General features: G+C 23.6%; 4 protein-coding genes across 4 annotated transcripts; 2 read left to right on the top strand and 2 right to left on the bottom strand.

The window, feature by feature from the left end:
* Nucleotides 1-425: 425 nt before the first annotated feature.
* LOC128958494 (caskin-2-like) lies at nucleotides 426-9,874 on the top strand. Its single transcript, XM_054304357.1, has 11 exons — nucleotides 426-880; nucleotides 1,675-1,830; nucleotides 1,895-1,959; nucleotides 2,044-2,352; nucleotides 2,424-2,681; nucleotides 6,513-6,623; nucleotides 7,437-7,538; nucleotides 7,615-7,753; nucleotides 7,823-9,262; nucleotides 9,327-9,387; nucleotides 9,449-9,874. The coding sequence occupies exons 1-11, from the start codon at nucleotides 838-840 to the stop codon at nucleotides 9,576-9,578; spliced, it is 2,814 nt and encodes a 937-aa protein (XP_054160332.1). The 5' UTR covers nucleotides 426-837; the 3' UTR covers nucleotides 9,579-9,874.
* A 1,785-nt stretch (nucleotides 9,875-11,659) lies between these two features.
* Nucleotides 11,660-14,935, top strand: LOC128957867 (uncharacterized). The gene is made up of 3 exons (XM_054303683.1): nucleotides 11,660-11,703; nucleotides 14,004-14,341; nucleotides 14,787-14,935. The coding sequence occupies exons 1-3, from the start codon at nucleotides 11,666-11,668 to the stop codon at nucleotides 14,933-14,935; spliced, it is 525 nt and encodes a 174-aa protein (XP_054159658.1). The 5' UTR covers nucleotides 11,660-11,665.
* Nucleotides 14,936-16,492: 1,557 nt separating this feature from the next.
* On the bottom strand, nucleotides 16,493-21,116 carry LOC128957866 (serine/threonine-protein kinase SBK1-like). The gene is made up of 8 exons (XM_054303682.1): nucleotides 21,045-21,116; nucleotides 17,931-18,182; nucleotides 17,689-17,868; nucleotides 17,464-17,515; nucleotides 17,330-17,396; nucleotides 17,141-17,226; nucleotides 16,659-17,047; nucleotides 16,493-16,579 (listed from the first exon to the last, which is right to left on the bottom strand). The coding sequence occupies exons 2-8, from the start codon at nucleotides 18,087-18,089 to the stop codon at nucleotides 16,493-16,495; spliced, it is 1,020 nt and encodes a 339-aa protein (XP_054159657.1). The 5' UTR covers nucleotides 18,090-18,182; nucleotides 21,045-21,116.
* Nucleotides 21,117-23,839: 2,723 nt separating this feature from the next.
* Nucleotides 23,840-25,858, bottom strand: LOC128957865 (sulfhydryl oxidase 2-like). Its single transcript, XM_054303681.1, has 4 exons — nucleotides 25,286-25,858; nucleotides 25,038-25,192; nucleotides 24,034-24,963; nucleotides 23,840-23,849 (listed from the first exon to the last, which is right to left on the bottom strand). Exons 1-4 carry the CDS (start codon nucleotides 25,856-25,858, stop codon nucleotides 23,840-23,842), a joined length of 1,668 nt encoding a protein of 555 aa, XP_054159656.1.
* Between the last annotated feature and the right edge of the window lie 711 nt (nucleotides 25,859-26,569).

The following is a 26,569-nucleotide window of genomic DNA, read 5'->3' as shown; positions in this document are numbered from 1 at the left end:
ACAATTATTACATTATTGTTCAAAAACTACTGTTAAATAAAATCAAATGAGGAAAATATTTGATAAAATAAATGTTTAAGTAATTTATTTACTCGTTAGTCAATTATTTAATAATTATTAACTTGTATTATACAGTAGTGTATATAAGTTAATATACAGTACATTGTAATGTATTGTAAATCAAATCAAATCAAACAATATAAAAGATGCAAACTTTATGCAAACTTATGTTCATTAAGTGCTTTATGTTCATACTATACAATGTGCACAATATGTATACATATGTATAATACTGTATAACATAACATATGATATGTCTATGAATTGACAGCAATAGTAGAGTACATGTAATGACCAGAAATTGAGACTTAAATGTTTGTAATGAGTGTTTAGTTTAGTATAACTCAAGTGTTGGACAGTTTAGCGCTAAAACAGTTACCAATCGAGTGAATGGACTCTCAATGGAGTCAATGTTAAACAACTCAATGGACTCGTACTGTAGTGAAGCCAATGGAGAGCTAATGCATAGCAAACGTCACAACATTTGTGTTGTTTTGTTTGCTATAACTATGAGACTCACGCCTATTGACTGTTATGTTTGGGTTTACTGTATTCAATGCATACGTGTTTATTGTACTATAAGTTACAGTCAGTACTGTCTATATGTGTAATGTAATGGTTAAGCAAATGGCGGATTAAAATACCACAACAAATACAGATATCATTTGATTTGAAAAGACTGTTACGACCATTGATTTAATATTGATTTACTACTTAATTATCATGTCATCGATGGCCAGTTGTGGTGATGTTAGTGTCTGATTGTGTGACAAAACAATGAGGAATCTGTCGATTCAAATGACAGATCACACCAACAATGGTATGCATTATATGATAATATAGTTTACTGTATATTATATACTCTATAACTATAACATTATTATTATTATTATAACGATTGTAACAATTTTAATGATAATCAACAAAATAATTCAATACATGTGTAGTGTTTCCATACATATGTTTGTTATCATCTAATCATATAATAGTTGATAACATTTATAACACTTTATTATTAAAAGCAATTAGTTTTCATTACGTGCTCTCAAACACACATCAATTGTATTAATGAATTAATTTTAAAATGAATGTCAACTTATTATTAAATATTTAGTATTTTTATTATTATTTTTTAATATTATTTATTACACTTTATAATTGCTTAATGAATGCTAAGCTATGCCAATACATAATGACTTTTAAAAATGCATACAATTTTGAGTTAATTTTATTCATTGATTTAATGTTTTATTCACTATATTTGCTTTAATTTGAATTTTGATTGTATATTGAATTAAATAACAAGTTTAATACATGACATATCATATATATTTATGAGTTAAAGTGTTTATTACATACAGTAATATAATTTAATAATTATTTGACTAAACTTTGATTGCAATAGACATCTGATATGAAGCCCTTTTTGAAGCCATTGACTAATTGTAATGAATCTCATGTTTGCTTATGATATAGTTTTGCTAACTGTTTAATATTTGATTGATTATAATATATTGTTTTGCAATATATTGGTCAATGTTTAAGATATTTGATATGATATATAGTTTGTTTAGTAAATAAATATTTGATTACTAATGATATGATAATATGTAGGCAACGGTGGTATAGTCCGTCAAAGCCCTTCGCGCACAAGTATACGGATATCGCCTCCAATCGCACCAAACAATGCCAATAGTGACCAAAACAAAGGCAACCCGAGAATCACTGGAAACGGTGATCCCGAACCACAACTGACATCTCCAACAAATAGTTAGTCTTAATCCTTATTGATGTTTGTAATCAAATTAAATGTTTAATAATTAATTATTTGCAGACTTAATGTCACAAACAAATGATGATTACGGAAACATGTATTCCCATCAATACTATGATTCAAATGTAAATAATTATTAATTAATGTTATATACTATTAATACTTAATTATATTATTAATATATAATTATTTGTATGATTGAAATCCAGAACTATTTGTCTCATATGAAACTCAATAAATATGCGGCAAATGTCAACCAATCAGCTATCAGTGCCTCCAATATGTGTACATTAAGTGTGGGAGTGAGCGGTCAGTCCATCACTACCCCAATAACAGCTATTGTGAATGGTATGACATCTGTAAACTTAAACCCAAATTCAATGAACAACTCTAGAGCCTCACTTGAGGACCATGGAGTAGATGTGGGACGTGTTAGTCCCAGCACTAGTAGTAATGATAGTAGAAAATCACGATATAGTTCGGCGAGTTTGGATAGTGGACGCGGAAGTGACACTAAGGTATGTCTTAATAATTGCTTACTGGTATATATATATATATATATATTGACTATTAATAATAATTTGTATAGACTTCGGCTCAATCGCATCGGGTGTCAGTTCATAGTTGTGAATCATTAGGTTCTCAATTAAGTACTAAAGACAACTATAACCACAATTCTGCCTCTTCTTCGAGTATCGGCAGTGGAAACAGTGTTACGGTTGACGTCGATATAAACACAACAAATAATGTGTCGACTGTTGCCGATCCTAATTGGACTCCTGTAAGTGCCAGCACTTCCATTACTGGACCCCTGAGTATACCCGAAATGGTTTTGCATGGAATACCCGTAAGATAAACTGTTTTTAGTTGATATATTTTGTAGTATATATATTTATGTTTGTTTATATAATTTACTCCAATATTTGTTTTATTATAACAATTTTATATCATATAATTGCACATAAAATATATTTTTATGACTTAATTCAACAAATCATAAATTCAGATCATATATTATCACTTGAAATATAAACACTTGAACTCAATATAAGTTTAGTTGCGATTCACTTGATTTTAATATTTAAAGACTTGCATTCAAAATATTTAAATTTTAATATAATATTAAATATAACTTTAAAAGTTGAGGTATATGTAGATTCTATGACTTATTTATTGACATTAAGTTTTGGCTAAAAATTTTTATAACATTTATGTGACTTATATTAAAATTCAAATTACCGGTATTAATATTTTTAATTTTGAAATATGTTTATTACATTATATAGAAAATAAGTATCCGAAGTAATTTACTAATTGAGTTAATAGTAAACATTTTTGAATAGAAATAAAAATGCAAAAATATTAATATTATAAATATTGACTTATAATGTTTGTAAAGGCATCAGTCATGAGCTATCAAATAAAGTACCGACAATTCAATTTCATTATTATAATTGAATTCATCAGAAATTTAATATTTTTGTTAGATTTACAAAATTGACAAAAGCTTTTATATAACACACAAGTTGTAAATATATATCCAATTAAGCGATATTTTATAATTTATATTTCAATTATCTTTACTAAAAAAAGTCATTCAACTTAAATTTTCATTATATCTAAAAGTAAAATTATTTATAATAAAATTGCGTTTTTTCTTATTATTATGAATCTTAAATTACAGTACTATAATCACAAATTGCATTTAAAAATAAATAACTTTTTAATAAATAATACATTTATAGAAACTGTAGCGTTAATTGAGTATATGTTTAATAATTTTAGTGAAGAAAAAAATCTATTAATACATTTTTTTAATATTTAAGTACTAAATACCATTTGAATATAGTTTTTGATGCAATATATTGTGTGTTAGATTAATAGTGGAAATCATGTCAAACCCCTAATAGGCATTTACTATATAACATGTGACTTAAAAGATGTTTTATTTAAATCAAATTAACTCGCGTTAACACAAAACTTGTTTAATAACAAGTTTTTGTTAATGTTTTAAAATCTAAATTTACAATAAGCTATGTTTTTGTTTACATTGATTTTATTTTATGGTACTTTAAATAATATTTAGTCTTTCAGTCATATAATATCATAATCATTAAGCGCATCATTTTTATTGTTTTTGTCATTTAAAATGAATAATAATTAATATATAAATGTTTGAATATTATGTAAAATTACAATAATAATAATAATAATATGAAATTGACATTTAAAGCTGTACATCATAATACTTCATAAATAAGCTAAAAAAAATGAAAAAATGGTATTTATAATAATTGAAACGATTATTTTCAATGAGATGTATAAAATATATATAATATTAGTGAATATGAATGAAAATTTAGTCAAAAAGTGATGTAAAATAAGTGCAGATGTGATGTGATGTCAATATATAGAGACAGCACTGGTGTCAGCACTACTCACTCAAAGCACATTCACTTAACAACAACCTCTCAACACATCAATACTGTCTTAACATATCTCTATCGCTCTCTAAACCCTAAAATTTATAAATAATTTTAAAAACTACATAATAACTATATATTAGTATATTTTGTTGTTGTTGTTGTTGAATGATTTAATATTTGTGTAAAGAAATGATTTATTTAACATATGATGTGTATTCAATTTGATTGTGAAAAATGTATACAATATTTTTGAAGACACTTTCAAATGTGTTGATTACTGATTTTTTGGGGATATTTGGATAAACTTATTAATACTTAAAATATTGATACTAATGGTGAGAGACAAGGATTTAAATGATTTATCATTATTTATTGATTATATATATATAATGAAAAACTTTGATTGATTTCTTTAAAAGATAAATATATATATATATATATTGTGAAACTTACTAAATACCAAATGAATACTTAAATAGTTATTTCTAATATATTTAATGAACCATTTAATAACAATAATTTAAGATAATTTTGAATGCATTTTATAATTTCCACTATGAAATTGGTTATCTTTTTACTATTTATTAAATGATAGATATCCAAATGTGTTATCGCAATTTAAAAATAAATATTTTTATGCAATTAGACTATGGTTTTAATTAAAAATGTTTTTTATTTATTTTTTTTAATTTAAAATTATAAATAAAATATTTTGTTTATTATTAAAAAACTATCAGATAAGTTGACCTGATAAAATTTTTAACTTAAATTAAATAAGATTTTACACTTTTTTTAAAGATTTATATTTAATTAAATTTGAAAATAGTAAATTTATACAATAATAACAAATATTGAAAATGTTATTAAAATTTAAAGCTGTTTTGATTATTTAATATAATGCTTAATATACTGTATAGTCTGTTATTTATAAAGTATTATTTAATACTTTATTATTGCTATGTTTGCAAATAATCTTTTTATATACAGTTGAATACGTTATATCTCGAGTATACTTTAAGTTTAGGTGTTTTAATACCATATTTATTAAGAAAATGTTTTAAAATGCAGGCCTTTTTGAATATTGAGATCATTTACTATGATTTTCTTATTTTTTAGATTACATTTTCATTTGTTTCAATTAAAATGAGTTATTTGTTAGATTTGTACTAATATTTATAAAGTTAATTTTAAAAATTATTTAACTGTAACATTATATGACTCGTTGACAATAATATAAGCCATAATATTATACAGAATTATATTTTAGTAAAAATGTATGAAAATATAATTTATTTTTTCAATATATTTAAATTAAAGAATTTAATGAAATATTTGACTATTAAATGTTTTTATACAAAATGTTTTTATCTCATAAATAAAAAAATAAATGCAAAATTCCTGAGTCAAACAAGTTTATTATATATTAACATAATTTATATATAATTATTGTTTTATTATATGATATTAAAAGTATAATTAACAGCATATAATCATAATTAAGAAATGAATTAATTGATAACATTTGTGAGCAATTGATGAGACCATCATTTTATGGTTTCTATGGAGATATTTGATCGGATGTCCGGCGCCTTTGCTGTCATTAATTTTTGCAAATAACGTTAGTTTTGACGACACTATACTTGTAGTCAATATTTGTTTTATTTTTATTATTATAGAAAAGATGTTTGCTTTCAATCACAAGTATTCAGCCATTGACTTGCAATTTGACACATCTCTAGACATATATATCGTTATTTTCAAACGATTTCTATTTTTACTATAATATTAATTTTTAAAATTAGCTTAAATTAGCTCTAAAATACAAGATATAATAATAATAATAATAAATAAGATAATTACAATTGTATTTTGTGTTTAGTATGTCTAAACTTATGAACTATTTATTTGTAGTTTAACAACAATTGATTATTTAACTATAGAAAGCAATAGAGAAAACATTTGTGAACTAATTAAAGATTTTTTTGAAAGATAAGCATTTTTATTATTATTTCTATTAATTAATTTTCACACTGTTGATTTTTCGCACTAATTTTTTATTGTCTATTTGAGTATTAAATTAGTTTGTAATTTATTAGTAGGATAAAATTATCGATTATTATGTTTGTTTGTTAATTTATTTAATATAATGTAATGTATAACATTATTAATTAACTAATTTAGTTTTAATATAAAATGTATTTTTAAAAGCAATTGAAAATTAATTAATTAAATATAATTGCAATTAATTAAAGGACGAGGAGATAATCCACACGTGGCTCTCACGAATCCATTACGAAGAATACGTTTCAAACTTTATAAAAGCCGGTTATGATATGCCAACCATTTCACGGATGACACCAGAGGTTTGGACTTAAATTATTTATAAATGCATTCAAGTGTTTCAGTAATTGTTAATTGTTTGAACAGTTATTGTAATATGTTTATCTAATATTTGATAATATAATAACATAATAACTATATATTTTCTCATATTACTGTTTATATCAATACCATAACATAATAAATATAACTATAATATGGTTTAGTAATGTTTAAAGTCGGTTGTCTAATATAATATAATGATAATAATACAAACAATATATAATGTTATTATAGGTATTATAAACATACGCCGATACTATAAGTATGTATAACATATATTTTATGATCAATGATTAGCCATTGAAAAGCTGTCCTAATTTGATGGGTGTATGCATTAGTAACTGTGAATTCATGTTATTATACAGTATTTATTACTATATAATAACGACTACTAAACATGTCATTAGAGACTAGAGAACCTAATCTCTTATATATTTCTGTTAATATTATATTTCAATATAACTCAAATAATATGTGATATAAAAAGTTATATACAAAAATCCAGTTTTTATTATTAAAGAGTTAGTCTTTTATATAATCGATTGTACTGTACTAATGAAATTTCCTATTGTATAAAGTAATACTATATTATTACATATTTTTTAATTTAAACTTAAAATGGAAATGAAAAATTACTAAATAAAAACATTAAATTAAATACAAAATCAATAAAATATTGATTGATAGGCTAATACTTTTTTAAAAGGGTTAACTAAACTTAAGCTAAAAAGTCTAGACATATATTTATAATGGTTAAGAAATGGTCGATTAATTTGTAAATATATTGTTTTAAGGATTTGACGGCAATCGGTATAACTAAACCACAAAAGAGACAAAATCTTAAAACAGAGATTCAAAAGCTTACGATCGCTGACGGCATTCCTAATTTCAAACCCGTAAGCATTTAATCAATACTTGAATGATAGACATTGTCTATAATATAGATGTCATTTATTTTATGATTTATCATAGAATTCACTGCTTGAATGGTTAAAGTTATTACGTTTGGAGGAGTATTTCACAATACTATGCCAACAGGGATACAACTCAATTGATAGGGTCACTGAGTTGGCCTGGGAGGACCTCGAGGAGGTTGGCATCACTAAGTTAGGTAATTTGTTAGCAAATGATTGCATATCACATCAAATACATCATTAATTGAATTGAAATTATTTTTTAGGACATCAAAAAAAGATAATGTTAGCCATCAAGAAGATCAAGAATATTAATAATAATATAAATAGTTGTAAAACGTCTGAATCGACTCACAATTTATCGCTTCCATTGATATATAATAATAACAGTTCCTCTTGTGATGGTATGGCACGACCTAATAATAATGGTTACAATATGTCCTTTAATAGTCAATATCAAGACACTGTTGCCATCAAAATGTTTGCTCCGACTACCAAATCAACGCCTTCCCCCACAACTGAACAGTTACCACCCATTGCTCCACAGCTAAAGACTTTCCAACAATTGCCAATCAATCGATTCATGTATTCCAGACAAAGAAGTGATGTTCCATATACTGGATTCTTATCAAATGACACTCAAAATATGCTTCAATCATCTCGAGGCAGATCTTTAGAGAGTTTAGATTATAATGATAGTAATTATCACTTATTTTGGTCAAAACAATCAAATCATATGTTGAATGGATTTCCAAAACAACAACAGATGCCTTATTCTGAATCATATGAATTAACACAACAAAGAGAATCGGAACAAATTCATGGATATGAAACAGACAATGAAGTGATTAATAACTATGCAAATAATAGACGAACAATGTATGAAATCGATGGCACGGCTACTTTGCACAGACCGAAAGGTATGGTCAAAGCTAAGCCAGTGGCGAAAATTGTTGCAAAAACACGACCTCCGACTCAACCCGATGTTAATACATTTAATCAGATATATGACACACAAAAGAAATACGAACCAATGTCTCAATCGGACAATAACTTGAAAAATAACTTTATCTGTGATGACAACTCCAGTTCATACTATCAGGACGTAAATCCTCAAATCTATGCGAGTATAAAACGCAAGAAAACACCCCCACCCCCACCAAAACGGGTAAACTCGATGCGAAACACACTCACCACCAGTTCTCCAATATATTCAGGAACTTCTATTCCATCATTTTCTTCACCGCTATCACCACTTCATTCACATCATAGACAAAGTTATGACGGTTACGATCAATTTCAGGAACAGGTGTTTGCCTCTTGTGTTAAAAACTTGACATCTCGTTTCTCAATGAAGAACATGGAAGATACGACTCCAAGCGATGATAAAACATTTAAAGGATGTGCCGATGATTTTCCTCCGCCACCATCGCCACTATCATTCAATGATTGCCAAAACTATAATACATTACAGCGAAAGAAAAAAGATAAGAATGATAGACAAGAGTGTAATATATCGAGTAGTTCTTCAACTGAGTCGATGCCTTTCGCCAACGACAACATCGGAACAATTAAACAAAATCGTGTAAATCCTGAATATAATAAAGACAGAGAAATTCATTCGCCTTCGCCTTCATTTACATGTTCAGCGCCCCCTTCACTAACTAACTCACCCTCATCTACATCTCCTCATAGCATTACCAATGGTATTATATTTGATTATATTTTCAATTATAAAATCATTAACTCAAGTAATTGTAATTATTTTAGATCAGAAAAATTTTGTTGCAAATCAATCTCCTGTTAAACTCCGATCAGTTGACAATCAGAGGTATGAAAGCAATGAATGAAACATATTTTGATAACAAATAACATAACAAATTTGTATATAGAAATGGTATTAGACCTAATGGTATGCCATTATCACTAAAAGACGATCCATTAGATGATATCGAGACAATGCTCGTCAATTTGTCCAATCAATTGGATTTAATGCTTGAAACAGATCATCGCAACAAATAGTTTTTACATCTAATACATTGACAGCTATTTAAAATAAAAAGGTTTTTCAAACTTTGAGTACAAACAAATCAAAACATCTAAGAAAAAATAAAAACCAAATGTAAAGTCAAAAGCTTTAGTGATATATTAAATTTATATTAAAAATCAATGAAACTTTTCGCATGAAATTTACATGACTTTTGTACTGTAGTCACATTGGAGTATATGCAACATATAAATTATATGTAAATTAAATTTTATATAGAATTTTATAGTATTTTTTAATAATCATTAAATTGTAATTATAAACACTAGTCTCTATCTTATAGATATATACACTTTTATATAGAATTTTCACTTTATTGTTTTTATTTTTATCAATTTTTAAATATTAATAATACCAATGATTAATTTAAAATTGATATCAAGGTATAAAATTATTAATTAAACATAATTTTAATGTTAATAATTTAAATTGTAATATTTACATCATTTTCAAGAGTATTAATTTATAATCAAAATATTAGTTATATAATTTAATTAATTAAAATATTAATAGAGTGCTAAAGCATTTTTAAAATAATCTTATAGCTTAAAAATTGTTAATTATTAAAGATACAAATAATTGAGACAATTTATAAACTCTAACATAGATTATAATAACGTAAATATTTACTTTATCGCGTGAAAACTTAATTTGAATTAACAGTAAAAATATTGTCAATTTCAAACATTTACTTTTTATTTAACTTTATAACAAATTAATGGTCCAATATATAGCATTTATATAATTAATTTATGATTTACTGAATATGATATACAATTTTTATAAGAATTGTTATTAAATTAATAGAATTTTGATGCATATATAAAAAATTATTAAACTATTATAAATATTTATAAAATACAAATATTTGAAATCAGATGTAAAATGTTTTATAGAAACATGTTTTACAATTAAATCAGTATTAATTGTACTTGATAATAAATATATAATTATAGTATATAAATGTTTACAAATTATATATAGTATTGTAATTTAAAATTTTATTCATTTACAATTGTTTTATGAACTGAGTGATCATTAATGCCCTTAAATATACAGAAAAAAATTATTATATTTTATAGTTTTTTGTAAATATTTCCATATAATTATTATTTAAATGAAAATTTTTTAAATAAAAAAATCATTTTAATCATTTGTGTTTATCTTATTGACTTTCAGATATATAATACTAATAATTATTTTCGACAAATTAATATTTTATTTGAATGCCGTCAGAGGGGAAGATTGTCTTAAAAAAGGGATTAAAAATTTGATAATTTTTTATTTAGTTAATAACTTATAAATATATGTTAATTACTGTATATTGTTTTTTTACAAACAATGAGATAAAATTGATTAGAGATTTATCAATTTTGGCATAAAATTGGTATAACATAAAAAATAAGTATATGGGAACTTGACAGGGAACAGGTAAAATTTGGAATTTTCCACTAATATCACTAGGGAATGACATTCCCGATCCCATAAATATTAATAAAAATTTATAATTAATAATAGTATTTTTGTTAATACAATTTTATGCGTTAAATTGCAATATAAAAATATTGTGAGAAAACCTATTATTAGTACAATAACTTGATTTGTATTATCATATACTGTACTCTATAAGCTGTACTAATAGAAGCTAACATATGTATAGATGTCAAGATAGAGCTAATTATAGCGACAAAAGCAGATAATCTTGAATCAAATTTAGTAAACTTTTTTGAGGTCTTATTTTTGTTAACAATTGATATAAGATTATTGTTTGGTTAGTTTGGTTTATAATCAATATATTCTTTTAATGGTTTACCTCATTTGATCACTTGTTTGGACGAAACCATTGGTAGCGCCTATGGATAAAGCTCTGAGACGGGTATAACTGGTTGATCAATGAGATGAATGAGACGCTGGAGTAACGCTCTCTCTCTATATCTCTCTTCAATGAGATCTCTCTTCTACAGCTAAACGGAGCGCTAATTCCAAGAGATTTATACCAATTGATGTCAATTAAGTGATTTAATATAATAAAACATCAATTCATTGCTTCATTTTATCAAATATGGCATTTTTAACGGCTTTTATACTATCATTAAAAAGGTTTGTCTAATTGTTTGCATTATTATTATTATAAATAATTAATTTTTAATTAGACGTGTTATATGTTTATACTATATTTAGTTTAGTTGCAATCTTAGTAGTGTATTAATATCAGAAATAATTTATTATATATAATACTATAGTTTAACTAATTTAGTTATAATAAAGTTATTCACATATTAAAAACACATTTTAAAAAATAAAAAGAAAAAATATTCCGTTATTTTAAATTTAACTAAATCTTAAAAACTAATTTAATTAAATATTCATTTTCTAAATTGTTATAAATTATTATAATAAATACTTAATAAATATTTATAAATTTTGATTTAATCTATTTTAATTGTAATTAATTAATATTAAAGCAGATTTTTAAATTTAAAATTTCTATGAATAATAACAAATAATGTAAATTGTACAGTATATATATTATCAGTTGTATAATTTACAACTACCTGCTAATTGCTATTGAAAAATATATTAAATTATTAGCAATACACCCCCGATTTAGTCGTTTTGAATTAATTAAATTGCAATTGATTAATGATTTATTTTTATATATGTGTTTTTATTAAACTATTTTAAATCAGTAGTTTAGGTGAGGTTTAACTTTAATTTTGTTTTTAAATGCTTGAGGCCTTTGAAATATGATTAGACCAAAAAAATCTACTATTAATTGCCAATAATATTGTCTATTTATGGCTTTCTTTTTTAAATTAATTTTAAATCAAATTCCTTAGAAGAAATATATAATTAAATATTATTTATAGTTATAATCATTGAAGATTCATAGAAATTTATTTGTCATTATTAAATAATTAAAAATTTATTCAAATTTCTACACAATAAAAAAAATTTCTTTTATTATTATTCGTAATAACTTTTATTTTGTTGATGAATATAATAGATTAAATTATTGACATTGAAACATTTTTTAATTTAATTATTTTATAAAATAGTTTAGATATACAAAACATTTTTCAATAAAAAAAGTTTTAAAAAATTATTGTAAAAATAGAAGTTATATAATAAGTGAATGCATTTGTTTTTTGTACATAAATAGCATTGATTTATAAGGAAATAAAACAGTGTAGTATACTATACCGTATACACTGTATATAAAAACAAGGAAAACAATTTGATATTATATATGAAATATTATTTAAGGATATGTTTGCTTGTCTTGTATTGCTTTTATTTCTTTTTTATACAGAGTTTACAATTACTATTAATGTTTACAACAATATATATCTTTTTTATATTTAAAAAATATATAATTTGTGTTATTATACATTACATGTAATGTTTAAAAGTAAATGTATTCAATAATAACAATATAGCAAATCATAGCATCACTTAACGAAAAAAATTACATACCATATGATATCATAGGATAATAGCTATGAAAATGAGATAAGCCGTAAATGAATAGCCATTATATGAATCGTTGTATGAATTTTTTTATTCAAATTCAAGTCAAATAACGTTATTTATAATTTTTAATTTGTTTGCATATGAAATCCGATGAATTATTATAGCCTTGAGTTAACTGTTTTGCGGCATTTATTAAATATGAAAAGAGGAACTCTTTAATACATTTCATTTTTGAAGGGTCAGTCAAAAGAGAGAGAGAGAGAGAGAGAGAGAGAGAGAGAGAGAGAGAGAGAGAGAGAGAGAGAGAGAGAGAGAGAGAGATCTAATTAATAATAAATTTATTTTTGGTTAACTTTTCAATAAAATGTTTATCGGATAAATAAGTTTTAAAATAAATAAATTAGTAAATTGATCGATCGATCATTAATTTAGTGAATTTTAAATCCCTGGCAATTCAATTACTTGCTTTAAATCTAATATACATATCTATATAAAAATTTACTCAATATTTTTCACATTTCAAATCATAATTCAAACCATTATTTGTAAATTTCATGCACTTTAATGTAATAGTAGTCACGATTATATCTATCATATCTTATATAATATTCACAGTTTTTAATCGTTGTTTTCAATTCAATGTTCAATTTCCTCAACTCATACTTTATTTACTCTTTACTTAACTCAATATGTTTTTATACAATGAAAGTGTGGGTAATTGTAAGATGCATTTTATTTTTAAAAATTGTTCAATTTAATAGTCTATAATCAATATAATAATCAATTTAATAGTCAATAATTAATTTAAAACATTCAACAATTATTTAGTGTATTAATAAATCTGATTGAAATATATTGCATATTATAAATAATAATATTATTTACTAATATGAACACTATTTTAGTAAAATAAATATATTTAATAGGACTTTATGGAGGAAAAAGCTATCACTAAATAATAGGTTTTTGATATTATGGTTGTTATTGACATTAATGATATCCATTGGGAGAACTGATATGACATCCCGAAGAACAACCAAATTAAAGAATTCCCCCATTTATTACATATCATCGCCAATAATGTCCTCACAATTTTGGCCACAACTCCGACTACCGATGAGGACAGTGTCGACACAAACAGGCGTCTCTCAAATAGCAGCTTCTCCTATAAAATACTCGTATAGTTTACCATACAGTTACTCATCATTATATAAACTTCCCATTAATTTCAAATCAAATGCAAAACCCATTGAAGTACTTAAGGGTATGTTTTTCATCGCTATATAATTACTATTTTAATTAATTATTTTTATATCTCTTTGATAACTTATTTAAATTAATCATTTATAAAACAAATAATTAATGAAATTTTTACTGTATTTTATTTAACGGGTAAACATTGGTAACCGCCCTCACATTTAATATGAATTCTATATAATTAATATTTGCTAAATTTAAATATAAATTTTTAATTATAAATAGATTTTAAATATTATAATTAGTTTTCAAAAGAGTATTTCACTATACAATATATATATATATATATATATATATATATATTTATACAGAATATAGTAATTTATTTACTAACAGTATTAATGACTTTAATTATATTTTATGTTTAATTGATGTAAATTTCCATTTATAACATAAAAAGCTTATTATTTAAGAAATAATTAATTAAGAGTGAAAACAATTGTCTATTACAGGTATAACCAAATCTACGACCAAAAAGGTTATGTCAAACAAGTATCGGATCCCATCATCCAAGATGTCAAATATGATTTATCTTCCCATAACTTATCTATCAAATGCCAAACCATATAAAGTAATGATTAATTCATTTGGCAAAACATAACTCTTTTTACAGTTAGTATAGCTTTTATACTATAGAATATAACATACTATTTATGAGTAATTAATATTCAAAAAACTTAATCATTAATATATATTTCATAATAACTTTGTAAAGTTATCCATTTATTACAATTTTTTGTGTATTTGATTAAATTATTTTTGTAACAAACTATGATTAATGTAAATTTTCTTATGTTTAATAATATCCAAACGGAAATTCAGTTAAATTAACTGTTTATTTTCATTTTTATCGTTAATTTATATATTTTATGCTATTCAATAAAAAGCATAGTTTTACTTACAATAAACCAAAAACTGTTGAAACAAAATGTCATACATTTATTAAATTTTATATTTTCATTCAAAAAGTCTTTAAGCACTTAATGGGTGTTAGAAATCAAAAATCAGAAAATGTGTTAAAATTAAGCTGATTTTGAAAAAATAAATTTATGAAAACACAAGTATTTTGTTAATTTGTTATAAACTACTGTACTATTGAAAACATAAATAACTTGATTGATATAAATTACTGTACTTATAAACCTTTGGTTACTCAAGTTATTTATATTATATATAATTTAATACATGTATGTATTGTTTATATTAAATAACAATATTTTAAGGAGTGTCAGATAAGGAATGACTAATTTTTTTATATAATACAACTAATTTCAACTCTAAACCATTTAATTTAATATTTAAGGATCTAATATAAATGTCTTATAATAAACATAAAAATTATTTATATTGCTTTTTTGAAAGTTAATCAAATATTTATACTGTATATTATAAATAAATTTGTGAAATAATATTTTTATTTTGTTTGATATAAATTATATAAAAAGAAAGTTTGTTCACATGTTTTGATATTAAGGTTCATTAAAAAAAATTAAATTTATAAATATTTATTTATAATTAATAATGATTTATAGAAATTTTTAGAGACAAAATTCAAGTTTAACAAAATATCAAATAAAATACTAAAATTTATAAATAGTATATACTATAATATAATTCCGTTATTTCAAAAGATATAAAGATAAGATATTGTATGAATTATAGCATAATTATTATTATCGTAAACTAGATAAGTATATTGAAATTGTTTACTAAATTTATATGTATTGTATTATATGGTATGGCTTTAATTGTATACAACAATATCTAGTAATAATAAAAGTAACTATTTTAACATTAATATAAAACAACTTATTTTTATTGATTTTTGTTTTAGTATAAATACGAAATGTTTTGGATTTTAAAAACTATAATTATCATTTATATGCAATTTTTTAAAAATTGATAATTTTTATTAAAAGATATTATTACTGTAGGATTAATTGTACTAATGATGTACTACTATATCGATAAAATGTTTGATATATCAATCAATGATATAATTTGATAATAATACTATATCATGCATTTAGTTATATATTATTATAATATCAACAATTTTTTTGTTGTTAATATATTTAAATAAATAAAATTATGATTACAGTACAGTATATGACAATTATTTATTTAATTAGTCTATAAATTATGATATCTTTTTGCTCTAAGAGTTGCTTCTTTGGTCTCCTCGATGTTGTAGTATTTGTCCACAAGAATGACTGCGTGAAACTCGACCGCCATTTAGTTCACTCTATATTTGAATAATAGATTTAATTGAAATTATTTAAAAATATTGTTATTAATGAAAAATATTAATAATATTAGATGACCTGTGAAGATGACCTGTGCACCGATGAAGCTCTTGGAGATCTTTGGATTAGCCATCGATCTCTTAGATATTTATTAATTTCGGTTACGGGATATCGTTTGGTTGGTTTTAAATCCATGAGTCGGCGAACGAGTCTCAAGAATCGGGGAGAGAATCCTCTAAACTCTTTTGGTGTTCTTGTGGTCTTTCTTTTGCTCCATTGAACGAATTCAGTGAATTTTGGATCAGTTATGTCTGCCTTTTCCCACGGGAAGTGAGTGGTCAGACATACGTAGATCATCATTGCTAACTGCCAGACATCACTACCCACTTGTATATTATATCCTTCTAAGAGAACCGCTTCCCATACTTCTGGCGGACACGAAGGCAACGATTTGACTCTCTTTTTGACTGATTTTCAAAAATATTTACAAAAAATATTAATATCTTATGTTTATTTATGAAGCAATTATGTCATTGCTTTTGGTAAATAACTTAAAATACCTAAAGTTCCCACTTTTCGTGTTAACCCAAAGTCAGTTAATTTGACTTTTGTTAAGTTTGGCGAATAAATTAAAACATTTTCGGCACTATTTATATGCAAACATGAGAAACAAGTATTATAGCAATGAATGGTTCAATTTATTTATTAAACTAAAAAAGGTCTACAAATGATAGTATGTTAGGCATTACCGGACGTCCCGGTGAACCAATTCCTTGTCGTGCATGAACTCCAGCGCCGAACTGATCTGCTCTACAACTATGGGGTCAACAAAATTGGTTTAATAGGAAACACATTGTAAATGTCATTTCAGTCAATTAATTACCAATTTTGACGTCTCGTTCATTCAGACCGACGCCGTTGGTTCTCTCGACCGCCTGTTATATCATTTCATATGATTATTGCTATTATTTATAGTTTTATATATATATAAATAATTTGCAACCAATAATGTTATGGATTATCATATATTTTATAAAAATTTAATAAATTGATGCTAAATTGCTAAATGATTGTTTCATTTGAAAATAAAACAAAAATTGTTTAAGACCTGCCAGAGATCACCAAACGGTGCCACTTCTTGAGCAAAATAATAATGTTCTTGTGTTTCAAAGGCCACATCATAGGTGTCTAAAATGTTTTTCTGTGGCGAAAGGAAATAACTGTAATGAAACTCCATTAAGAAGTCCTTTATTGGTGTCGTGGCCTTTGGCACAGCTTTTAACGCCACCTTATATATGGATAAAAGGCATGAATTAATACAATAAAATGATTGTGTGTTTTATGATTTACCTCAGAACCGGTATCTCTATGTACAGCCAGAATGACTTTTCCATAATCACCGGAACCGATCTCTTTGAGTACATCATAATCTTTATCGATATAAAGTACCTCTAATTTAATTTCCCTTATCTTATGAATACAACTCTGTTTGTTGCTCTGAGTGTTCATTCTTTAGCGCATTTTTGCCACAAGAAGTCCATAAAAAAATTTCTGCAGTTTTTTGTTTGTTTTGTTTAACTTTTTATTTCATTTTCTGTTTAACTGATAATATCATTTTGTTAGTCAACAAAATCGTGTTACTATTTTTATACTTAAAATAAATAATAATTTTTAATTTATACGTTTAACAACCGGTAACTGATTTACATATTTAGTCTTTTTTATGTTACTTTATAATGAAAAGTATTATCAAATGCAACCAAAGTTTTCAACACTATTCAATTATTTGTTAATCAATGGCATGAAATAATTTGTTTTTTTTAATTTACAAACTTATTTAACTTATTTGCTTAAATTTTGTTGTTGTAAAAATTTGCAATTTATAGGACTTAATTAATGTATAGAGAAGAGAGAAAGAAAAGAAGAGAGAGAGAGAGAGAGAGAGAGAGAGAGAGAGAGAGAGAGATTTATCCTTTGATAAATGACATAACTGTCGATTAAATGATAAACTGATTCATTTATAAAAAATAGTTATATAACTTTGAAAATCAATGATTAAAATTGTGATTATAACGTATATACAGTATAAAGACCTGAGGCATTAGTGTATATATTCATTGCAATGAGCTTTGGCTGAGGTTTTCTTTAGGAAAAAATAGGATTTAAATATTTGGCTAAATATAAAAAATCTCTACATTTAATGATATCTATTTATAAAAATAGATGACAACTAAAATTAGTTAATTTTTTTTGCAGATTTTGTTTTATTTACGATATGAATGTTAATTTGTCGAATTAGTTGATGTCATTATGTTTGAAACATTATCGATATTTTTATTTTTTAAATATTTTAAAGTCCTACTCATTATTGCTGTAAGAAAAACATAATTATAATACTGAAACTAACTGTTATAACTTATATACAGTGTATATACTGTAGTACTTAAACAAATTTTTATGAGCATCAAGTTTTTAATCAAAATAAAAAAGTTATTATATATAAAACATAATTAAATATAGTATTATTCTATTAAATATAATTAGATATAAATGCAAGTTTTCATTCAATATGTTTAAATACAATTAGTAAGAAGATTAACACAATTATATCACATTTAAAACAAATTAATTTTGAAATCATTCAATAAAAAACTAATCATTTTTCTTGTTTTTCGTGTTGTAAAACTATTTATTAAATAGTTATAACTTATAAGTCAAAAGTACTATATTAAGAGTATTAACTTAAGAAAGTTAAAATATTTATTAAGTACAGTAAGTATTATTATATTGTAAATTATATAAATACAAGTATAAAAAAGTTATTTATATTATACTATAAATTTACAATAGTACACCAATAGCTTTTCATTTATACTGTATTATCTAAATATAATACCGGTACTTTAATAACAGTAATATATTATTTCAATTTTTCTATTAAAAATAAATATATATAATTAAAATCCTAGATTTTTAAAAGAAATATTTCATGATTCTAAATGTTAAACTCAATTTTTATCAAGTTCAATTTTTAATTAATTTTATTATATTTATTTTGTTATATTACGATTTATTTAAATTTAAAATTAAATATTATTATTTAGATTTGCCCATTAAACACGACTAAATTAATAATTTATTTATTTTTATATTAACATAAATATTTTCTGTGTTAATAAAAATTGTAATATTAATAAACTAAATTATAAATCTTTTTAAGTTTACTACACTATACTGTAGAAATTATAAATACTTTTTGTTTAATGAAACTTAAGATTAATTATATATTAAATATTTAAACTTTTTAAAAGTTTACTATTAATATAATTTAGTACATAAAATATGAATATTCAGTATGTTAATTATTTATTCAAATAAATTTATATATTTATAGCATAAAATATTCAATGTAAATATACTGTATTACGTTTATTATATAATATTTTTAGTTTTTTAAATTTTCTAAAAATAATATATTTTAAATAAAATTAGCATGTGTAGTAAATATATAAAATAACATAATTAATTTAATACATATAATTAATTTGTAATTAAAATAATTATAAGAAAACGGTAAAAATATTTTAAATCGGAAACAAAATCGTTTAAATGTCGGTTAAAAAATATTTTAAGGAATTAAAGAAATGACAAAAAACACATATTTTGGTAGATCTCCAGTCATTTGAAGTCAGATTGTAGTAAATAATGAATTATATGTTGCATTCAATGGCTTTTTCATAAATAAATTGCATATAAGACATACACAAGCACTGGGATGTGGTATCAGTTAATAGGAAAATGTGAACAAACATTAAATGTTTTTTAAGTTTATATATATATATATGATATCTATTTGTTGAGAGACTCTTAAAAGTTTAAAACAAAACTCATTGCAAGACATAAGCGACGCAAATGACGGCCTTTTGCTTAAAAGTGAGTTATATTTATAGTAATTGAAAAAATTTATTTGCTTTCACACCAAGGATTGAGACAACATTTGGTTTTAACGAAGACTATTGCAGACAAATACCACATTTCAAATCACTTATTACTTTTGAGAAAGAAATAAAAAAAAATATTTTAGAAAAATTAAAATATTTGCCAAACATTTCATATTTATTGTGTTTTTGAGAAAGCAATTAATTATTTACTAAAATTATTATACAGCTATTATATATACAGTACTATATATATATATATATTTATATTATAAAGTCATACTGTATATAACAACTAAATTATAAACTAAATTATTATATTTGAAATAAACATTTTAAACACATATAGACTTTTTAATGTTTTATAAATATAATTTAAATACCATTTATATATTACATTACATATACAGTATATATAGATTATATATAAATTATGAACTATAAACTTTCATAATTTATTTGATAAAAAATAAATATTATACGGTATTTACAGTATATATATTATATAAGGTATAAATAGTCAAACCTGTTTTCATTTGAACTAAATGTTGTTAATCACAACTTATAGCAAAATATTTATAAGATATAGTTAGCGATGAATTCACTTTTAATTAACAATTTTTGCAAATTATAGCAAAATGCAAATCACAAGTTAAGAATGTTATAAAATGATGACAACATTTATCTCTTCTATTGTTTCTTATTTAATAAAATTTGTTTTAAACCATTAGTGATATTTTTAAACTAAAAACACACACATTTAGTGACAAAGTTTAATATTATTTTTGATTTCACTGATATTCACTGAATTCATTCAAACATACCTTTTGGTGAGTTTTGAGTGTATATCTAAAAAAATATCAATTGATAAACACAATTAAGATATGATTGGATAGTTAACTGTTAAATATCTTTCAATGCGATTAAAAAGCTAACTCATGAAGTAATGTTTAAATGACTCCTTTCATTGGTATCAGTGATGCCTCATATGATGCACATGTAGTATCTACTCTCTCTCTCTCTCTTTCTCTCTCTTTCTCTCTTTCTCTCTCTCTCTCTCTCTCTCTCTCTCTCTCTATGTTAGTGTTTAGTGGCATAATGTCATCCCATTTGTGAATTGGTGCCAATTGTGTACTATTTTTGTGCCGATTCTTCTTTAATGACATTAAGTATAACTCAGACGTCAAGTCTTAATGCAAAGTGAAGTCATGGAAACCGCATCACAAATATTGATGCATTTGTTTCATTAGTTGGTCTCAAAATAAAATATTAAAAAAATATTTCCAAACAAAACATAAGTTATGCAAACAGTTTGTCACAACAATTGTCACGCTTTCAAAATTAAGACATCACTTCAATATTGCATTTATCCTTCAAAGTTATCATAAATTATATAATAATTTTGTTTAAAACTTTAGCAAAAATATACTACAGATCATTGATTTATATAATCGATTGAAAATCTTGTCATTTATTGTTTTCTAATTATAGAAATACTTCAAATTTGTTAACTTATTTCTTACACTTTCAAAGACATCTTATATACATAATTTACTTTCAGTTCAATTTTTATTTTAAGTTTTTTCAAATATCGATAGTATATACTTATATACTGTATATTTATATAATATATTATATATATATAATATTACAAATATAAAAGTACAAAACTGAGTGGTTTAAATTAATTCACTAATATACGAAAAATTGTGATAATTGCAATTAACTAAGTAGTGTCACTATAATGCATTTTTTGTATCAAATTAATTATACAATTAATGGTAATCTATTTTAATGATATATATAATTATATATCTTGTTTCATAGTTAGAGTTATTATGCTTAATATGCTATATTGTACAGTATATACTACAATTAAATGTGGTATAAAAGTTTACACTGATACTATACAATATAAATAATAATATACTGTATATTTAATATATTATATATATATTAAAATTTATATTTTTGTTTATTAAATATTATTTTATTAAAAATATCTGAATTTCATAGTTGATTATGACATATCAAAAGAGATAGGGTTAACGGTAACTTACGTACACACTATATATTTTGAAAATTTGACACTTTTTCCCAAAGGGGGGTAACTTATAATGAAACCTCCGGTATGATTGTTTGACATTTCTTATTAAATATTTGACGCATATTTAAAATGATAAAAATAATCAATTATACACTAATAGAATATTAAAAGTGTATAAAAATAAATATTTATAATTACTATTAAAAAATTGCTAATTAAAGTTTAAAATTTAAGTTATAAAATATCAAAAACAACTTGTCAAAGATAACAGTTGTTAATAAACTAATAATTTTACAAATGACAGTAATTTTTAATATTTTGAATTTTAATCATTAAAATAAAAACAATTTAACATTAAATTTTAATAAAAAATTTAATTTGCATATATTGTATACTAGTATTTATATCATTTTTAAAAATGCTTTACATATAAAACAAAAAATGAAAATAATGTTATTTTAAATTTCAATAAAAATAAATCAGTAATAAATAATATATTAAAATAGAAATCAATTTATATTAAAATAAATAAATAATAATAAAATGATATTACAAAAAAATCAATGATTTCTTTCATTAATTTTCTTCAAAATATAGTACAATGACATAAATTTTTAAATAACACTTAAATTGACATTCAATTATTGATTACATTTTATACTATTAATAATCAAATCTTAAATGTATTTGATTGAATATTATAATTTATTAATTTAGTGTATAAAAACTAAATTTTGAATTAATTAACATGAATTTATGTGCAATTATTATATATATTAATATTAACATAATTAGATTTTTATTAACATTTTATAATAATATTTATAATATACAATGAAATTTAAATACTTTAATAAATTACTTCATATCATCATTTGAAAAATTTATTAGACTTGAAGTAAGTCTATAAACCTAATAGTTAAGTGAAATATTTTTGCTTTAAATTTTTATTTTCCTTTTTATTCTTATTTTTCTCTAGATTTATATTTTTTAATAAACACTAATAGTCTATAAATATAATTTGGCAAAAATTATAATCTCAATAATGGGCCAACAAATGATTAGACTTTGGAAAATTGTTAACATATATTACTTATTGAAATATTATTAAAGTATAGACTAATTGGACCAAAAACATTAGCTAACATTTGGTTTTGTCTGTTAACTATTAGTTTGCAAAATTGTTAACAACTATTGAATAATTTTTTTTTATTATAAGACTTAAAACGTGAATTTGTTTGTAATCTCTGTGCAAAAAATCACACAATTTTAAATCACACCTCTCTATTTAAAAAAATATAATTGCAAACCAAATAAAATGCAAATTAATAAATTATACATAAATTTTGGTTATTTGGGTAAGTTATAAGTAATATTAAATTGTCAATAAATTAACTTTTTTTATAAATGTATGAGAAAATTAAAAATTAAAATGTCAAATAAATATAAAACAAAATGATTGGCAAACAGTTTTGTATCGGAGTTTTTGGCCAAAACTTTTTGTTCCGCATAATAAGCGGCACTTTTGGTCAAATTTTTGGGATCATAGGTCTCGAGTAAATACTTCAATACGTTTGTCTCATTAAACTCGTTGTTGTTTTGAAAGCATTGACCACACATTTGATGGGTTGGGTATTGAACTTTAGGAAAGTATGGATCTTCACTGAGACTGCCTTTAGTTCGTTGGTTGACCTGATTGTGAACTCTCCATAACCACAGCACTGAACTCTCATCGGTGTCCAAATAAGAAGTCAGTCGTCTCGAAGTTTTTTCAAAATGTTTGGCGCAGTCTTCACACGAAAAGAAATTAATTATAAAGTCTCTCATCAGTGGTAAGACTTCGTGAGTATTTTGAGTCTTATTTTTTTTATTCATTGTATACTCTCTAACAGTTAATACGTGAAACAATGACCACAAACCACAGGAATAGCCACGAAAATTGGGTTTACTTCCAGAACAATGTCTCCATTGAACCATTGGTGGTAAATAGCCATCACTTATCTTCATGGCTGCAATCAATGTCTCGGACTTGATTTCATCCGTTTTATTGGAAAACCAATGTTTCATACGTTTAAAAAATCGGCGAACATTTTCGTTATCAAATGGAAAATACTTATAAATAATTGAAAAATAAGTTTTTAATATTTTTAATTGATTTGAATTCAATTTTTCATAACGAGTCACTTCTGAATGAAGAAATTGTCGTAAAGTATTGTAGAGATCAGACAAACTTAATGGCAATTCATTTCTAATTGATATTATTAATGAATTTGTTGTTATATTCTTCTCTCTATTATTGGTTTCGTTGATATTTATTTGAATTTCACTAATATTTAATAATTCTTTAATTTTAAGACCAAATTCTTTACGGAGAAGCTCTTCATTTGTTGAATGAGCACTAAAATTGTGTTTAAAATAATAGGAAATATATATATAATTTCAAAATCTTTAGCTCAACTCATATATTCAAACCTTGCAATCAATTGTAAACTATGGTTAGTGTGAGCGTTGATAAGCGCCGGAAGATTGACTGAATGGGAGAAGAGTTGACTTCTAAGTCGACCACTCCTGTCGTTTACTGTTATTATATTAACCGCATCTGAATGTTGACTGAAGTCCAAAATAATCTAATATTTAATAAAACAATTTATTACTCGTAATTATATTAATATTATTAAGCATTAGTGACATAACAACTATTAAAAATAATAAGTCTATACCTCAACAGCTAAATGTGTCGGATTGTTGACCAAAAATATTAGATTATATTTATGTAAATTAAGTGGAAGAGCGTTAAACAGTTCATTCTTAGAGACGATACTAATGGGATATAAGTTGATGTCATGTCTTAAGTGTTGGTGTGATGTTAGCAACCAATCAATGAATTGTGTCTTAAGTTGTTGAACTGTATCTCGTGTTTCAAAAGTCTGTCCCAAATCAGCGGTGTTTGCAAATGTCTTGAAGAGTCTGATTCTTGGGAAGCGAGTTATGCCATGTCTTCGACAATTAGCTTCACTCGACTTATTTGCACAATCAATGGCATATACTTTGACCACTGAATGCCAATCTTTTATATCATTTGCAAACTCTTTCCATACCTTCGAGTATGTTATACAATGTGGACACCAATGGAGATAAAAATTTACTAAACATATATGACTTTTACTGTAAATATTATTATTGAAATTATTGGCATTTAATTCAATTACTGAATCGTTTTCATTGAATACAGAAAACCCATAAAAATTACTAATAAAACATAAAAATATGAGAATTGCATGAATTAAGCTCATGATTGACACTATAGTGTCTCTAATATTAACTCAAACTAAACACAAAATAATTATAAGTATTTTTAATCCAATAAGAGATGTCTTAAACAAATAAACACTAAGAATGTTATAAACGTTAAGATGGGCTCAGAATAAGTGTTTGCAGAATGCGATCAATAAAGACATCCAAAGACTACAGTCATAGAGGGAAACACACTATCAGTGATGTAATGACAATCATAGCACCAATCAGTTCATCATTTCATCCAATGATCATATATTCACAAAATATTAATTATTTCGTTATTTTCACAACTAATTCATAGCAGATATCAATTGAAAAATAACTTATTTTCATATTATATATAAATATATATATATGTATAAAATTGCAGTAATATATCAATCAATTCTATAAGTTATGCAGAACTTACTATACAGTAGTATAGCTTTTCATTGAATTAAAAGTTAAAAAAAATATTTAACAATTTTTTAATCTAATCAATTAGAAAAATATAAAAAAATAAATAAATATAAATTTGATAATTTATTAATGTTGTGCACTAGTTTTATATTATATAAGTTTATTTAACGGTTTAATTATCATAAATAAAGTACATTAGTATTCATACAGTTGTTAGTTAACACATCCTATTAATATTTGATTCCCTATTATAAGTGAATTTATTAACAAAAACATAACTTTGTTACGCAAAATGTCAAATAAATAAT

The sequence above is a fragment of the Oppia nitens genome, unplaced genomic scaffold (assembly GCF_028296485.1).
Source record: "Oppia nitens isolate AA-2021 unplaced genomic scaffold, nextdenovo-longstitch-racon4-pilon3 scaffold3_pilon_pilon_pilon, whole genome shotgun sequence".
Taxonomy (NCBI): domain Eukaryota; kingdom Metazoa; phylum Arthropoda; class Arachnida; order Sarcoptiformes; family Oppiidae; genus Oppia; species Oppia nitens.
The sequence above is the reverse complement of the archived record's forward strand: the minus strand, read 5'-3'. Positions and strand labels throughout refer to the sequence as shown.

What these genes read in the sequence shown, in the direction of transcription:
- LOC128958494 (XM_054304357.1), top strand. Translation starts at nt 838, where the DNA reads ATGAGGAATCTGTCGATTCAAATGACAGATCACACCAACAATG. An exon ending in GACAGATCACACCAACAATG is followed by an intron (nt 881 to 1,674) that starts GTATGCATTATA and finishes GATAATATGTAG; the next exon opens with GCAACGGTGGTATAGTCCGT. An exon ending in TGGTTTTGCATGGAATACCC is followed by an intron (nt 2,682 to 6,512) that starts GTAAGATAAACT and finishes AATTAATTAAAG; the next exon opens with GACGAGGAGATAATCCACAC.
- LOC128957867 (XM_054303683.1), top strand. Translation starts at nt 11,666, where the DNA reads ATGGCATTTTTAACGGCTTTTATACTATCATTAAAAAG. An exon ending in TTTATACTATCATTAAAAAG is followed by an intron (nt 11,704 to 14,003) that starts GTTTGTCTAATT and finishes TATATTTAATAG; the next exon opens with GACTTTATGGAGGAAAAAGC. An exon ending in ACCCATTGAAGTACTTAAGG is followed by an intron (nt 14,342 to 14,786) that starts GTATGTTTTTCA and finishes TGTCTATTACAG; the next exon opens with GTATAACCAAATCTACGACC.
- LOC128957866 (XM_054303682.1), bottom strand. Translation starts at nt 18,089, where the DNA reads ATGAACACTCAGAGCAACAAACAGAGTTGTATTCATAAGATAAGGGAA. An exon ending in CGTTTGGTGATCTCTGGCAG is followed by an intron (nt 17,516 to 17,688) that starts GTCTTAAACAAT and finishes ATGATATAACAG; the next exon opens with GCGGTCGAGAGAACCAACGG. An exon ending in TGAACGAGACGTCAAAATTG is followed by an intron (nt 17,397 to 17,463) that starts GTAATTAATTGA and finishes TTGACCCCATAG; the next exon opens with TTGTAGAGCAGATCAGTTCG.
- LOC128957865 (XM_054303681.1), bottom strand. Translation starts at nt 25,858, where the DNA reads ATGAGCTTAATTCATGCAATTCTCATATTTTTATGTTTTATTAGTAAT. An exon ending in CGACACATTTAGCTGTTGAG is followed by an intron (nt 25,193 to 25,285) that starts GTATAGACTTAT and finishes ATTAAATATTAG; the next exon opens with ATTATTTTGGACTTCAGTCA. An exon ending in AGTTTACAATTGATTGCAAG is followed by an intron (nt 24,964 to 25,037) that starts GTTTGAATATAT and finishes ACACAATTTTAG; the next exon opens with TGCTCATTCAACAAATGAAG.